We start from the raw sequence: 18,228 nt of genomic DNA, 5'->3' as shown, positions 1-18,228 counted from the left end.
ACAAATGACTGGGAAGATTGCCATGCGAATGAGCTGGCCCAATGAAATATGATTTGAAGGCGTTAAGCTGTCAGCCGCAAAAGGTAGATTTACTACCTGTTTCCTTGTGTCCCTATACACCATCACACACACCCACACACACACACGTCTTTTGTGGTCGGTGGCCATGGAAAATTTATTCGCACTTCGGAATGAAAATGCCAAATTTCGTTTCAAGAACACGACGCACAGAATTTACAGAGTACTGCACATTTATTGCCTCCCAACTGAGTTGTGCTCTCTAAACGAGAACAATTCTCGGATTTAAGCTACCAACTACTCACTTGAGTGACCTCCAAAAATATGCCACACAATTGTTACACACAGCTTGCTTTTTCCTCGGGTGGAGGGGAAGGGGGAGGAAAAGCGATTCCATTCATGAAAATTTTTACACAAAATTACATTTGCCGGGCCCCACGGCTAACTAACTGGCAGTCGAAAAGTCGGGCCAATCCGACCGACCAAAAGGCAGGCATTTTCCGTAAATTACTCGGACAAATTCCACCATTTGCCCCGCCCACCCGCACATGGGCGTAGTCCAAAGGGCGAGTGGTTTAGAAACTTGTTCAAAGACCTACAATATCAATGAATCCTTGATGCTAACTTTACGACCCCCACATGTAACTAACCATTTCTCCATTGCGTGTGTGTTTAATTTGCGTTGTCTTCTCATTAATAATGGAAGGCTCCTTTTCGGTAGAGCAACCAACACCGGCATCAGATTTCCCAACTATGGTTGCGCCCATCTCAACAAAACAAAAAAAAAAGGACATCCATGGGAGGAAACTCCATTTTGCACACATGGTTACAACCGCTTTGGCATACAAATTCAAATTTAATCTGTGTCGGTTTGCTGGGATTTCCCCATTTGTACCAGATTATAATCTCTTCCTTTCCGAAAATAAAAAGGAGTGCTTGCAGGTGCTATCTTTTGTTCTATCGCGATGGTGGGGGCACTTTCTCATTTCACTCGGGTTGAAAGGACTCGCGTGGGTCCCACGTTAATGAGTTGCCTAGTGCGTAGTGCCTGGTTGTTAAGAGGATGCGATGGAGGGCACTGATGAGGTTGATGATGATGATAATGTCGATGTGGAACTGAACATGAATGGGGCACAAATTGTGCTCAATTGGATGTGATTGGGTTTGCCCCGTGCTCGTATTGCTTTGACTATGTCTTCAATGCTCGGCCCATTCAACAGATTTCCACTTAAACGACCTTAAAAAAAAACTTGGGAATAGGCTGAAGGACTTTAATTAAATTGTACAAATTTTAGGCAAGCCAATTGGAAAAACTGGAAAATTAATTAAAATTTAATCGGATCGGGGATCTATGCTCTAATCCTACAGTTAATTAGATAATTCGTATTTGCAATTTAAAAACACATTTGTACTATTTTTTTTTTGGTTGTTTTAAATGTGCTTTATTAAAAAATAGTCCATTTTACACTACATTCAAGATGAACTCTCTGGCTATAAATTTAAAGAAAAAGAACTCTTTCGTACAATAGCATATAGATTTCAGCTCACTTATCTATTCTCCAGAATAGCTGCATAAAGTTTCACATCAAAGAGCCATTCAACCGTGGTAGCAAAACTAAAGTGAAATCAATTTCAAGCATTACTGGCATTCCAAGACACACACAAAGACACCTACATATATGTGTATATATATGTAAATACCCATTTTGCGACTCTCTCTCCAGGATCTTTTTAGTAAATTTATAGACCTTCTCGTTGACTCCTAACATATGCATAATTTTTCAAGAGCATCGTCGTCGCATTGGTGCCGGGCCATAAAATGGAATCTCCGAGTGCTTTTAATTTGTCCTACCAAATGTAAGGACTAGACAGGACCTCCCACCCACGTACACACACACATATACACATCTCGTTACTTAGCGCACATTTAATTTTGTTACGCACACACACACACACACACAAGCACAGCAGCACTGCGTGAAAGCGGAGAGAGCGAGAGTGCGAGTGGGAAAGGGAAATGGAAATGGAAAAGGAAAAAGGATAGCTTGGGCGCACCAGAAAACTATGTAGCAATTTATAACTTTTCCCAGCCGAGTAGCAGTTTCCCCTCGACGAGGGGGCGGCGGGGCAGCCCCTTTGGCAAACGATAATGAGACTTCGTGCCAAATTATTTAAGAGTTGAACGCGGAGGAGAGCAGAGTAGGAAAACACAAAAGTAAATCAAAAATGCGATTAATAAAAGTGTAGCACTTAGCCAGATTAGGCACTGCGCAATGGCGTAACAATTGTTAATTACCATTCGCTTACACAGCGGGGAAAATTTAAAAGTAAATTTGCCCATTAAATTAACTTAAAATGCCTGGTGGTTGTGGTTGGGGTGTTGTGCAATTGCCAGCTGAAAATTTAAATTATTTTGCACATTAAATTCTGCGGTTACCACGCAGCTGAATTAATAGCCAAGTCGCCAAGGCTCCAACATCATCGTCGTCGGCGGCTTTGGCGCTGAAATTGAATTTGCCAGCGACTGAGCCGCAAACGCTGAAACCGCGATCAAAATCTAGCCACGCATACAGTCGCACGAATTCATATAGGAAGCACGACGTCCCACCGGCTGGCACAACCCCTCGCAGGACATCTACATCCTGGCGCTTTTGCCCTGTCTATTGGAGCGATTTCAAAAATCTGCACGAGCACGAGTGGGGAGAGCTGGAAAATTCATTTGAAATGCGCAAAGTGTTTTGCGTAGTCACACAGTACAGTTCTCACATTCATACACGGCTTTTGGTAACTTGCTACGGGGTTTAAGCCTTATAAATTAGCGGTTAGCTTGTGCGTCATAAGTCGTGCGATTAATTTTAAAGTGCTTGTGCGGCTGCTGTTTGTTTTTCGAAGAGGAGCCCCTTCATCTGCACATCCTTGATTTATAGCCCCCGAGAATTGTGATGGTTTAAGCCGTTGACCAGGGTTGACACCTCTTGCTGAACCATGACAAGGGATTAAATCGTAATTCACAAGTTGTCGCTCTAATTAAAAATTATGCCCGCAAATGGAACAAAAAATTTAGCACAAAACATTCAATTTCATAAAGGGAAAATCTCACATTCAGTTGGAAAAACAACGCATTGCATTTGGTTTTTTATATGTGTATACCCTTTTTGTTTATTTTTAAACTTATTGTGTTGTTTCGAACCACGAATAAACAACAGTTTCCTAAACAAAAGTTAAAATGAATAAGCAAATGTAGCACTTAAAAATGCATTTTTACCAACTTTAGTTAGCAATCCCTTCTTCTTTATGGGGGTTTTTTGTACTAAAATTTACCCCTCATTATAATCAATGATTAATCCCAATTTATCTTCTGTATATTTCTAAGTAGAAAAGGTTGAAAAAGGCCTGTACTCTTAATGCTCATGTATCATAATCACTCACACTTGTGTAATATTGCAAATTTTTTATAAATAAAGTGTTCCATATATATATATATATTAGCAATCCCTTTCAACACAATTGTCGAATAAAACTCAGCATTTTCCATTTAAGACTTCCTGGCCGATGAGAAGTCACTAACTCCGGGAAATCCTCTTGAAAAAAGGCTGCCTACCTTTTTACCCGCACCAAACCTCGAAATTTATGTATCTAATTAAAATGGAAGTCGGGGGGGCGGAAAAAAGTCGAGGGTCCTGAATCGAAAGAAAGGAAAAAGAGGCCTGTGTACTATATGCTAAGCGCTTCGCCTAACTTCGTTTCGCATAAATTTCAGCGAGATACCCAGTGGGGATGGGCACGCATTATGTTTGTTTATGCTCGAGAGCTGCATTTTTATGTCCTGTCGGCGAGTTGGGGATACGGAGCCATGGACTACAACTGCGGCCACTCCATCAGTCGGCGCAGTCGGTTGGGTGGAGACCCAACCAGTACACTGCACTACACAACAGCGGGATGTCCGCACTCAACTAGGCTGAATGGCTCCAAAAGCTAGTGGTTCGCTACAGTGGTCGAAAATCGCTTTTGCTGCGGCTGATGAACCATGAAATCTGTGGAATTTCCAGTCGGTTGCAGATGAATTCCGTTCGACGTGCATCCTAGTCGATGAAAGCCACATCTTTGCTCCTTTTGCCTGGCCACATTTGTTGCCAAATTCGGTCTCTTCGAAACGCTCGACTTTGAGAAAAAGCGGCAATCCTTAGTAAAGGATTGGCGGACGTTGGAACAATTCGAGGCCACGGTGAAAGTCGGATTGAGAAACTTCCAAATTGCGAATGCGATGACGGACCACGATATTTCACTTCTCTGTAGTCCACAAATCAAAGACAGTGTCATAGGTCAAAGTGGAGGCCGAATTGAGCCATAAGTCTTGACCTAGAACAATTCCTCTTATTTTGCCTTTAAAATGTTTAAAAATTGCTCTTCTGTTTAACTATCCTAATAAGTAGAGCAAAATATTTTCTTTCTTTGAACAATTTCTTAAGACCCGTATACATTTCAAAATTTATTATCTATTCTAAATAAGTATATGAAACCATTTGAAATATACCATATGTATATTTTATCTAATAGTTGTTCTGCATCCACTGTGCTGGAAAACTCTCTCCCAGCTCTGGCTGCTTGCCTTTTAGCTTAGCAGTTTGCTGCTGGCGATGCTTTTTAATAAAATTAGCTCCGACATTGGATGCTTGTTTATGCAGCAGCCGCCTAGCAAGGGGGTTGGAGTGGGTGGTGGAACTCCACTCCGCCTGCTCCACCCACTCCCATGGCGACCCGACGACCCTCGTGATGCACAACCCTGGGTGAATGTGAGTGTGGGAGCTTATGTGTGTGTGTGTGTGTGGATGCCTGTACTTGACTGCTTATTATGCATGAATTTCAAATGAAGTCGCGAACGTGACACAAACATGCTGCATGGCGATGCGGCATGCCCTTTTGCCGACCAACTTGCCACGCAACCATCCAGCCACCCACAGCAGCCCACAAAAATTTACACATTCGCATTGCGATATGCATTTAATATGAGAGAGCGAATCGTGGGGCATGGACTGGCTGGCTATCCAGTTGGGATTCGTTCTCGAAATGCCCGAAAAATTGAAAAACACATCAAGCTCATTGAGCGCTAAATGGGAATAGGTCTTAATATGCGGAAATGGCGATGAAGATGGTCGAAATGTTATGCGTAATGAAATTGGGGCTCTTTTTGGGTGTTGATTTTTTATGGCTCTTAAGTGGGCAAGGCCAGGAATCGCAATACCAATTGAAATTCCGTAGATCTGATCTCCAGCTTTTGGCTCAGAAACAAAAAAAAAGAGAGAAGGAGAGACCTCATTATGCTAGAGTAAACTTCGTTGTAAGCCATTTTCTGTTGGCAATTAAACACTCCAGCATCTTGGCATCCTTCCAGGATGTCAGCATGTTGATAATGCACTCGCTAAGAAGGCGTTTACATTTATTTTCCCGCCTTAATGATATGCAAATACATATAAACAAAGACTGCGAAAGTTAATTGCCCTGCCTTCGTTGTTGCTGTTGCTGTTGTTGATTTCGTTTCTCCCGCCGGGCTGGCTATTAACATTTAATTTAACGCCTTTCGCCGTCAAAAGAGCGAAAAAGGCGACATAATTACAAGCCAGTTACACACATTTTTCTAAGCGAATTTCCGTTCAAAACTCGCTGGCAGTGCCAAATCTCTTCGAGAAGAATCTCTTCCTTCGGCTGGCCAACATTATTGTTTAATTGCAATTAGTGCCGGGCAGGCAGCGTCTCCAAAACGATAATAACGAGCCGTGTTTCAGTTCATGCATAATGCAAAGGCCGAGCATGGCCCACACATTGCAATTAAGTCGCGAAAGGCGGCATGCACTGGGAGAAAAAGTGGAGTGGGTAAGCCAAATATTGCATTCCATAACACTAGAAGGATTACTGAATGAATCTTTTAAAAATTGAAAATATCTCATACTCCTAAAGCCAAATACTGCCACAAACACATACAACTGCATAGCAGCTCTTTGAGAAATGAAGTTCGTTTTTCGCCCAGTGCATCTTCCATTGTGACTGATTTGGTTGTTGTTGTTGCCTTTGTTGCTGCTGCCTGCGATGCTGTCGAAAGTATCTCTTTGGCAGCCAAGTCGAGTCGGGCCTTGAAGTGTGTGTTGCCACTTGAGTTCTCCAGCTGCTACTTCTCGCAGCTCTTGCCATCCACTTCCACTACCAGCTCTCCTCCGCCTGCTCCTTATCCACTTCCATTTCCACTTCCACTTCCACTTCCTCCACATTTGGCCCTCGTTCACTTCTTGGCAGGAGAGTGCCTGAGTTGCCTTGAGGATGTGTTAGATTATTTTTATGTGCTTATTTTCGCATGCCTAAGTAGTTAGTTTAATAAATTGCATTGCTTAGGTAAGCGCCGTTGAGCGGCAGACTGCCTGACTGGCTGGCTTGAACAACAATTGACGGATTTTCAGCATTTGAATTGCCAAACATTTGCAAAACTTTTCCCGAACCTTATTGAATAAGTTGATTTCAGCTTGTCCCGTCGACTGTCGTTCCTGTCTGTCAGCAAGAACGAAGCAATCTCAGCACGCTTCTGGTGCACTTGATGTTGAATTACCCACAGAAATCACGTATACGCCACAGTGGCGCAGTTGCGCAGCGCACAAGGAGCACACAATGCATCACAATAGTAATTAACAATTTACCAAAAACCCACCCACACAATGGCCAAAAGAGTTTCTCTGTGATGTATTTTGCGCCCTTCCGCTGCCTTTACCAGGGTGCTACCCATTTGCACCAAGGTTAAAGTACCTGCTCGTAAATTTTTTAAAAACAACTGAGAGCGAGCAGAGCGAATCCAAACGATTCAGTGGAAAGGTGGGGGCAAGCAACAAAAAAAAAAAAAGAAAGCACTCTGCATTCAAGGTGCCAAATGCGAAACGACTGAAATTGTCGCCAAACAAAAGGAGCTGCCCACGACGAAGACCAAATTAAATAGTTTTAAATCATGCAAACGACGACCCCAGAGACAAAAGCGCCAGGGAAGCCAGGGGAAAGGGGTGGGGGGTGGCAAAGGCAACAATGGTGGGCGGGGGAAATCAAATGTCAACTTAGTGCAAGGACAACTGCAGCTGGAGAAGTTGTAACCGACGCCCAAGGCCAAATTGATCAGGCCCGAGAGCCAGCGAGCTAGTGAAACTGGGTCAACACACCGCACAAATAAGTTGGCAGTAACTCACCCACACAGCGAACAGCACACCTACACGGACGCACACACACGCACTGCTCCTAGAAGTATGCACTGTGTGGCAGATTAATTTTGGCATCCTTCAAGGAATTGTTCGAGCTCATACTTCATTCAATTAAATCGAAATTCGGTTTCAATTATGCCTGATTTGAGCCAAAGCCCTGGCTATGAAGTTCTTCAACAATTAGATGTAAAATGTGATGAGATATTTAATAAGACGATTACATTTAAGAATAATAGAACGATGGATCAATTTCAATTAAGCGATATGCTCAATGTCATCATATGGCACAGATACAAGTTTCTTATGTTGGTGGTTACTTACAGCTTGTTTTTTGGATAAAATTAAATTTCATAAGTTCAGAGGGCTGTAATTTATTATACTTAAACAATGTTTAAGGTGTTCTCATACCAGAAACCCCTATAACTGGTATGGTCGTCTCCTAGTGTTAAATGCAGCCGACAAGCGACTTAGTTGCTTATCAGTGTCACTTGTCGCCAGAACAAAGGAGATTTTCGGGCTCGTCCTTCATACTCGCACACTTGCATCCCATAACGTTTACATGAGTTCCCATTTCCCACCCGCCTGTTGGCTGCACTGCACCTGGTTTCGCCTCTGCTCCTGCATATTAATGCTCATGTAATAAACACATTCGCTCACCTTGACAGCCTGTGGGTTTGGTCAGTACGCCAGTTCGTCATTGGTCGGCGGTCAGTTCCAAGTGGTTGCCCTGCCATGTCAAATTCATGGCCTGCTCCTCCTGTGATGCTGATTTCGATTCTGATTCGGATTCGGATTCAGCTCCTGTCCCGATTGCATAATTTAAACGAAATTCCGACATGGATTCGATTGCCACCATGAATGCGAGCAGCTTGGACCAGGGCCAAAAACCACTGCTGCTCCGGACTGAAGGATGGAGGAGACCCGATGCATTCATTAATGAGTTGACACACTGTTGGGCTCAAATTTTGCGGATGGCCTGCCAATATTTGTCCCCTGGCACAACTGGTCACACCTCTTGTTGCTGTCTTTTCGCCTCTAATGGCGTGCAAATAGTTTTCACAATTGAGTTGTCAATTTATCAGCAATCCTGCGAGGCGAAACATCGCCAGCTTCGCCAAACTTTTAGTCGCTCATCTCAAATATTTGCCATTGCCCATTTTACGGTTTGTTTTAGCACAATGTACCACCAGGTTCTAGGACACTTCCTTCCGTCTCATAGCCCACCTACATTCTCCGCATTCGAGTGGAGTAGCTCTTACACAGTGGCACTTAATGACATTTTATGGCTGCCACCTAGGCCAGTCCAAAAAACCAGAGAATTGCGGAGTGGTCTGGCCAAATTGTGTGGGAGCCAAAGCCATTTTCCGGAGGCCAGGGAAGCAACTTTGTAGTAGCACTGGGATGGAAATATACCATAATGCAAGGTCTTGGGCTTAAATATTCGTATCCGGTGGGCTTTATTTAATTTGCTAAAGTTGGAAGTATTGAAATCAATTGAGCATTTAGTTGATTTTACATAAAGCAAATAAATGGTGAACAAATCTGCTAATAGAGTCTTAGAGAGAAAAAAGAGCTCTGTGAAAATAAGCGCATTAACTACTCCAATTGAAAGGCTTTCTCGCTGGCACATTAAATGCATTTAACTGGCCGCCATAGCAAAAGCGAAAATTGCTTTCATTCCGAGTTGCGAAATGATTTTGACCCATTAATTGGTCGCCCACAAACTCATCACGCTGCCAGAGAACATGCCATTTTTATAATGGTTTTTGTCCGTAATGAGGCAACGCAACTGCTCCGTCGACCAACTGCCAATATGCCCGGTTATTAGTTTAATTTGGCAGAATTTGGCCATAAATCAGCGTCGAACATGATCGCCCCCCACTTAATTGCCACACGCTTTCCATTAATTTTTCGCCCATTTTGTTTCCCATTTCACTCGTTGCAGAAAGCTGTCAAGGACCTCATGAAAAGCGCCTGCTGAACCACCTGCTGTCCACCTACAACACGCTGGAGCGACCCGTGGCCAACGAATCGGAGCCCCTGGAGGTCAAGTTCGGACTGACGCTGCAGCAGATCATCGACGTGGTAAGTGGTCGCCGGGGATGGACCTAATCCCTTTGGCCTTTGGTCCAGCTAACATTTTCGAAAAGCATCAAAAAATAAGCAATAATAACTGAGAGTAATCAGACGTGTGCCCATGGCTGTCGGATCTGCATCCGAATCGAAACAATTGTTGAAAACAGATTGAAATGAATTGAATCGAATCGATGCATAGGACTTATGTAACGTGGACAGGCAAAGAATTAACAATTATTGATTGCGTCTCTTATAGGATGAAAAGAATCAGATTCTGACCACAAATGCGTGGTTAAATTTGGTAAGTGACATGTACCCGTCGTTTTTTGTGACAACACAATATCACAACTATTCTTTTGTGATTGTGACATACATTTTGCGTTTTTTGTTTGCTTTTTGAGGTTTCCGTTTTGCCAGGCGAAAAGCGACACATTTTTATATAACTTGTTCCACCACCAAAACCACAAGTTTTTTTTTTCATTTCGTTTTCTCTGAATTTGTTTTTGGCATTCAATAATTATTGCCCCACAGGGGCTTCTTTATCAATAAATAAATACATATTTGCATATGTGTTGTCCCAATATGTCTGTGTGTGCGTGTGTGTGTGCGTGTATATGTGTGAGTGTGAAAGCCTGAACATTTTTACTTTTGTTTGTCCTTTTGACATTTTATTTACCATTTAAACACGTTTCAATTAAACGAACGTTAAAAATACAGCACAAATAAAATCCAATTATAAAGCGAAAATGTTTTAAAATAACTGGAAAGGCTTTGAAGACGATTTGGTGGCAGAGCCTCCTTGGCTTGATATCCTTTATTTTCCAGCCATTAAAAAATACTTTATATTAGCTGCCCTAGTCCTTCTGGCTAATCCGATGGCATCCGAAACTTCTGATTTACACAAATTTCACTTGAATTGGACGTGATGGAGGGGAAATAGCCTTCTACTGAACAAGGGATGGCCGAAATGGCATTGCTAAATTGGCAGAAATGGCCGGGCAGACCATAAACATAAACAAATAAATCAAAACAAGCGACCCAAGAGGACATAAATAAAATTTATATTTGTAAAGCGACAGGCATTTTTTTCTTTGTGCCCGATCTCACCTGAAAACTCGAATTGCAATCGTTTTGGCCAGAACCATAAAGCGAAAACCATCCAACGAGCTGCAGACAGGAAACCCTTTTCAAAAAAAATTAATAGCACAACTCCAACCTTCGAGACATATACATACGTATATGTATATATGTAGATACATATGTCCAGAGGCAGATTTATGATTGCCCGCCAATTTTCAATTTCCTTCGAAAAAACACAGCTTTTTCCGCCTAACAACTTTTGTAACCAACTAATTGTCGTTCCATTTATGAAATGCGAACGCAAACTTTAAGCTGCATCGCAGCGTTTTCAATTAATTGCCTTTTATGAAAACAGTTTTTGTTGCTCAGCCACGTGTTTAGTTGCTTTTATTTCGTCGTGTTTGGTTTTGTGTGATTTACATGCTGTCGTACATATTAATACATTTTCGATTTTCGATTTTGTTATAATTATTTTGTAACTTTTTTGCATACATTCTGTTGTTCTCTGTTTGTGCAAACGTGAAATGACAACATTTTATCCATTATTCAACGGAAACGTGCGGCTTGCCGTGTGAACAAATGTGCTTAGTCGGGAAATTCTATGTCCGTTGGCCACAGTTGCCGTTGCTAACCCTCCATAATTCCCAATTAAAGTAGAATTCTCGGGGGAATGGATAATCACAGTCGAGTGCCAAGGGAATCCGAATCCATGCAATTTAATTGATGCAAACGCCTAGTTTGCAAGTCAGTTTTAAGCCAACAACTAAATGGGAAACACTCGTTTGGTAAATCACAAATGTGGCATGGATATGCGTAACCCCTTCCAGTGGAAAGTAACCTTCGACCCCAATTAGTATGCTCCATTAAGTGCATTAATCGATTGACAAAATGATTTACAAGACTATTACCGTTAGCCGCCCATCCACCGCCCGATTTCAATTATGTTTTACTTGCATTTCAGTCGCCATCGTTGTGCTTGTATGGGTGTGCGTGTGTGATTGAGAGCTAGTGTACATGTGTTTTTTACGGATTATGTTTGATATACGTACATATACTTACCATATATTTTTGCTGGGTACATGTCATAAAGCGTTCTCTGATTATACATATCTGAGTAAAAGGCAAAAGCTGCAATTAAAACGCAACCAAAAACAAATAAAAAACAAAAACCAAAAAACAAGCAACAAGAACTAAAGTCGTGTCTTGCATGTTGTTTAAACGAAGTGCATTTAAAAAGTGAAAGATAAACTGCAAATTCCAACTCGGTGTATTCTTTGTATCTATATCTATACGTATAAATATATATATATATATATAATGGCATATAAATGTATCTGCATATTGCGCAACACAACTAACAACCTAAACAGCCAAACCTACTAAAAACCAAAAGATAACGATGAAGTTATGACTTTAATCTGCTCGCCCCCCGCCCCCTTCCCTCTCAACCCTCCGCACATCCTCACGAATAAATTATACAATTAAAGCCAGGACATCTATGCGCTGGCAAACCAAATGCATTTTAATTTACACGATTAAATATGTATGATATAATTTGATTTATGCACTCGCCATTCGGACAGATTGATGGGATGGAATGGGATTGGGCGGGGTAGGGATCAAATAAAAGCGAATTGAAACCGCATCGCTTTGATTTTCAGTGGCATAAATTATAAATCGATCCGAATGGAGATTTATGAATTCGCCAGCCCTGACATTTTCAGCGGCTCCTGGTCACAGTTTGCGCAATTACTCAAATTTCAGCTACCGATAATGAATGTCCTTCGAAAATTCCCCCCGATGTTGGGGATTACATACAGCCCAAAAGTGACAATTGGCAAAGTTTTGCAATTGCCGTCAAGCATCTTGAGGTCACCACGTAGTCGTGGCTAACCAAAGGTTACTCCTTCAGCATGTCCTCGTTCCTCCTTTCATCCTGCTGATTGCCATCTAGCTGATGATGATGATAATGATGATGATGGCCCGTCATGACAGCCAGTTGCAACGGAATGCCACTGAGCTGGAGGAACAGGACGAAAGGTCAGGTCGAAGGCTCCATGGGCACGACATTAAAATGCACATTGTGGCTGGGCCAACGGCCACCATCAGCATCCAAGTTATGAAAAATAAAGTCATTAGCATTTTTCGGCTAACACCAAAGCACCACAGCAGCACTTTCAGTGGATGTAACCTCTCGTCTAATGACTTGCCAGGTTGCAGCCACCACAAAGCCCCCCAAATGACTGGGGCTTTAGAAATATGTGTCAAAAGGAAATGGCCAAAGGCCACCCACTTTAGCGGAGAACACTGCAAATTTGTGAGGGTGTGGAGCGAACAAGCTTTTGATGGTGTTTAATCTGTTGTTCTGGGAGTGGCTCAAGCCAAAAGCCAGAAATCGAAGTCAAATGCACATTATTTGGCAATCTGTTTGGAAAGTTCGTCGTTTTTTTCCAAAGTATCTGTTATCAGAAGAGGAAACATTCAGTTAATAGCTAGCAAAAAGTAATGAAGATTAAGTTAACGATTGGATTTCAAAGTTTGCCTCGTTAAGACACCAACAAAAGCCATTCAAACTGTTAGGTAATTGTTTTAGCTTGACAATAGAGTTCAAGTTTTTATGCATTAAATAAATTGTTTAGCTGTGGAATTTCAGTGTAAATACTTTATTTAAAGATAGGTAACAGAGTTAAATCCTTGAATGCGCTTAAACAGAACTCCAAAATATTCGATGTAATCTAGCCATTATGAGTCGCAGTCAACGACTTTGGCTCAAAAGGGCAAAGATGAAAAGTTAAGCTGGTGTCGAATCTATTAGCGTCATCCATTGATACTTTGCAAGCACGCCTGGAATCCATTATAAACATACTTTCGCCCAAATTGTGGCCCGCGAGTATCAGCCAGAGTTCGACAAAGTCATTTGGCAGCGTTGTACAAACTGCCTCGTTCACTTATCACCCACTCATTTGTCTCGCCTCGAAAAACACACACACACACACGCTCACACTTGAGCACTTTGAGTGCTGCCAAGGCCAACAATCTTCGTCCTTGAGCAACCGTTTGGTGTTAGTCTACTCTCGTTTTTGGCTCATGTGCATAACCCATTTGTAAGGCAAACAGTGAAGCCAGCAACAAAGTTTGCACAAAAACATTCATTCATCACGGGAGTGCGAGATCCTGGGCTGAATCCTGGATATATCCCCGAATCGAGTACCCGTTGCCAGAGTCTGAAAATCTGAAATCTGGTTTGTTGCTACTACAGACGACAACGGCAATTGTTGGCTCATTAGAAACTCATTTAAAAACAATTTGGCACGTTAATGCAAAATAAATCTATAAGCTTATGCAGCCACGTACATAAATGCTGGAGTATCTGTGTCTAGGGAAAGCGAACGCTTAATGCTTAATGCAGATGTGGAGTCTGCTGCAAATGGGGCTTTAAGTTTGCCACCAAAGTGTCATTAGTATGCGTCAATGTCAGGGGCTCACATCCCGACATTCTCGCCCCCTCGACTCCTCGCATCCTCGCATCCCGGTTGTCATAAACATGAAATTTGCACAAAACCGCCATTTTTATAAGGTGTCAACGGCACAAATTCAACTCATACCCATACCCATACCCATATCCATATCCATACCATGCTCACATATTCAAATGTTGCCTTGGTGTTGTTGTGGCATTTGACGTGAAGAGGAAGTGCCTGCATATTGGCTTAAACGAAAACGCCAACCGAGTGGGGGAGCTCTTTCGCGATTCAGAAATCATCCAGGTCACCAGAGCAAACTCATGTCCAAGGATGCGGCTGTGCCCACCTTCCTGCATATCATTAAGTTTCCCCTTCCATCACCAAACTGCTGTATTTTTTAATGGCCCAAGTCGTTACTGCAGCTGCTACCAAATTCACCCGCGTCCTTTTTTTGGGTTTTCCACCTTTTTTTGGGTGTTGTTTTCTCCATTTTTTTTTTTGGTTTTTTTTTTTGCATTTTGCGGCTGTGGGTTGTAACCATTTTTGTTGTTTAACCCAGCAAGTTATTAATGACAGTCACCTTAGAGAGGGCTTTCACATGCAGATCTGCCGGATTCGTTGAGCTGTTCATCTGCATTTCAAACGGCATCGGTAGAAAGGAAGCCTTGAATCCATCGCGCCATTCTCATCCGCTGGGATTGGACTAGACTGTTTGGATAGTTGGCGGTCGAGTGACTGACAATGCGCCAGCATGAAATATCTTTAATTAAAATTTTGTATAAAGATAAATGGGTTTTGATACCTAGTTCAAAGTTTTTATTGCCAACCCACACTGCCGCCCGAATGGCGGAGCAGTTGAATGGAAATGTATAAGTATACACATACATATTCCACCCAATTGAGGCGGGATTCCAATGTAAATTGGCGCAATGAACAAAGGATCTGAAGGCCGACCGACCAGCAGATTACATTTGTACGGGGCAGAGATTCGGATTCGGATTGAGATTGAGATTAGGCTTCAAGGCGAACGGCTCAAAGCTGCTCTGGGCCAACAAAGTTTTTGATAGCATTCCATTTGGCTTATTCGGTACGTTTCGTTGCAAATTGAGTGATGATGGGAGATTGAGGCGAGTAAACTGCAACAGCACCAAGGAGAGCGATGAATGTGCTCCGATTAAAACTCAAGAACCAAGTCTAATTTACGGAAACTAAAGCAGATTAAAGTCACACTTCATCGCGTGCAGAGCTAGTGGAGATTAAACTAAAAAACATCAAAAAAAAATTGTATTCATAAACGTCATAAAAAAAGATGCTATAAATAAAAGAAAAAGTAGAAAAAAGCTCAAAAAGAAAGAACAAACCTCCTTATAAAACTCATAAAACAAATGTATAAACCAAAACTTTCTTTTACCATGCTCTGCTCTTTTTAAACTTTTGACTTAAATTAACTTTTTGGCTTTCCTTGCGTCTTACTTACTATTGTTGTTTTGTCTTGCGTTGAACTTGATTTGATTCACTTTTGTTTTTTGGCGTTAACAACAAAACAACCAAAATTCGTTCCAAATGCGTTTGTAGGACGAGAAGAATCAGCTTCTCATAACGAATCTTTGGCTTTCGTTGGTAAGTCTCAACTAAAACTCGCCATCATAAATCATAAACCTAAACCCCCAATTTAAATACTTACTTATAGCCTAAATCGTATTTTAAATAATGTGTATTCGCTTTAAACCTACTTAACCATAAACCGAACATCAAGGACTCTTTCTGTCTCCGTCCAGCAGAAAGTATATATATTTTATATATTCATATTCAATCTGCCGAATGCGTATCCTTCTAGTTGGTAGTACTGTACGCTGGATTCGGGCCAGATAGAGTCCGTTCTGATTATAATTTAAGCACACACGGTCCTAAGAGTTAATCGAGTTTTTGTTCCTCGTTGAAAGATTCATCTGAAATCCTGCTCCCCAAAGCTCTGTTGTAAAAAACGCTTAATCTAAGGACTATTTTTTCCGATTCTCTATCTCTTTTCTCCCTCTATCTCTCTTTGAGATTGCGTTGGCTTAGTTCGTGTGTGCGTTAAATTATTTAAATATCATCACTTAAATAAGTACCATTAAATACAAGCTTAAATACTGTAATAAATCGCTTATTTAAATACAAACCCACATACTCACAGACACAGCTAAATATATTAAAAAAAAAAAAGATACCTTGATTTCCGACATTTCCTTTTATTCTCTTTGAATTTATAACTTTTCTAACTAGAGATCTACAAAGGCAACTAGTTTTTTTTCTACAGCGAATAAATTCTTTTTTGACATTTTTATTTAGAACTCAATGCGAGTTGGCTTCTGTTTCTTTTCTACTAAGAGCAACTAAAAATCAAACACATAAACCGAATCGACCAGAAAAACATAACTCTAAGCAGAACCTAACCCGGCACAAAAAAATACACAAACCACCACACACACACACACATTTGCATGCCAGGAGATCGCATCGTGTAATGAGTCCTATCTGTATCTGTGTTGGTTCGTCCTGCATGCCTTGCATTTACCTTTGTGTGAGTGCTTATCTCGTGTGTGTGTGAGCGTAAAAAGGTGATATATGCCTGCGGAAATGGAGCGGTGTATTTCCGCTATTTTTTCGCACTTTTCCTTTCATTTCCGGTTAGACTCGTCAATTCCTGTCAATTTACAAAATTAATTAAATTATTTATTTAGCACATGAAGTCGTTTGCAGTGACCGAATACACACCGGCATGGCGTCCAGAAATTTTAGTAATTTCGCAATTGCAATCAAACACAAAATACACATGAAATGCCGCATCTCGCCTGGTGCATTCGCCAATCGGCAATATTTCAGTATTTATGATTGATGCATGGTCGAATCGAGGCGTTTATAAACTGTCGGTACTAGCCATTTGAGTGGTGTGTTCGAATGTGTGTCAATTCGCCACTCGCAACCGCGGACAAGCAGCTGGAATTCAAAATGCCAGTCCTTCCAGCTGTCGATAATGCCAGTCAACCGATTGTTGTTCTGCTCGACGGCCCAATTATGCCGTCAAATAGCAATTAAAAGCGGCAAATGAACGCAAAGGCCAACAGGAACAAAAGCGCGACCAGAAAATGGCCCAACAAAATCGATGACTATCATAAACTTTTTGTGGGCGGAGCAGCACTGAATTCTAAGCTTAAATTGCTTGATAGAGATATGGTTTATTATTTTATGTCAATTTAGGAATGGATTTTGATATACTCAAGCTATTAATTAAAAACTACAGCTAATAACTAAGATAATGTTGCAACAATGAAGGAGTTCCATTAAAAATACAGATGTTCATTACCTTAAATTTTCTACCAACTTAACTTATGACAGTGTCATAAACTCCCTATAGCTACAACACTTCAACCAAATGGTAATAGTTAATTTCAAACTAAAACTTTCCATAAGAGGATTGGATTTAGACCCCAGCGTTTAGCCACGCATCACTGAATGTGAGCTTCGCGGTAACTATTTCGCAAAATAATTGCCTCACTCGCGCATCAAAATCTGTGTCCTTCCGCCGGCGCAGAAAGTGGTGAATGGTTTTTAGGAGCACGGAGCACATCCTTGCCACCTGCGAATGGGATGCCTGGAAACGAGGCATCTGTTTTTACAGCTGCCATAAAAACCGCACACAATAAAGTTGAAACAGTTTTAAAGCAGATGCAGATAGCACATACGTAGGCAGCTACTGTTACAATTTAATGCAGCACTCGGGGAGTCATGGCATTTAATTAAAATTTTGTGATTTAAAAAGGGCTGTGCTGCTTTTCTGCTCTTCTGTTTTTCCTGCTCCTTTCCCCGCACTGAGACGTCGGTCCGAGGGGTCGTCGAGGACAATTGCTTGCTCTAAAAATGCCACAAATGTGTTAAATTATAAACATAACAGCGGCAACAACAGCAATAGGGCCAACATCAAGCCACGGCAAAGGCGAAACTTAGTAAAGGGGAAACTTTGCCGCTTTTATGACACGAACATGAACCACTTGTAGGAAAGCCACAAAACGTAGCGAGCGGTGAAGGAGGAGGGGGAAGGGGCGCAGGACGCGGGACAGAATCGCGTTGCAGGCAACCGCAGAGTGACACAAAGCACTGAACAACTGTTTGAATACAGACAGAAAAATACACAGAAAATATAACATTTTTAAGACTCTATGTATCTGCAACATGTGCCTTTAGTTAGAACTTGTATTATTACTCTACTAAATATTCAGCTAAATATTCAGCTTTTCAACACAAGAAAACACAGACATAGGTTTCTCAGTTTCTTTTTTTTATCACTTTTTTATCGCTGTGCATCAATGAACAGGATCAGA

The 18,228-nt window shown here is 41.5% G+C and overlaps 1 protein-coding gene across 5 annotated transcripts in view; it reads left to right on the top strand.

Annotated features, from left to right (window-relative positions):
* Nucleotides 1-18,228, top strand: part of LOC6611860 (acetylcholine receptor subunit alpha-type acr-16) — a 90,958-nt gene that overhangs the window by 50,563 nt on the left and 22,167 nt on the right. For 2 of the 5 annotated variants that reach the window (XM_032715807.1, XM_032715798.1), the window contains exons 4-5: nt 9,193-9,332; nt 15,443-15,487. In XM_032715807.1, coding sequence (XP_032571698.1) covers nt 9,193-9,332; nt 15,443-15,487 — 185 coding nt within the window. Of the gene's footprint in view, nt 1-9,192; nt 9,333-9,579; nt 9,625-15,442; nt 15,488-18,228 lie in introns of all 5 variants that reach the window. The other 3 variants (XM_032715802.1, XM_032715805.1, XM_032715809.1) reach the window with 2 other exon arrangements.

The sequence above is a fragment of the Drosophila sechellia genome, chromosome 2L, assembly GCF_004382195.2.
Source record: "Drosophila sechellia strain sech25 chromosome 2L, ASM438219v1, whole genome shotgun sequence".
Taxonomy (NCBI): domain Eukaryota; kingdom Metazoa; phylum Arthropoda; class Insecta; order Diptera; family Drosophilidae; genus Drosophila; species Drosophila sechellia.
This window is presented reverse-complemented; position numbering and strand designations above follow the sequence as displayed.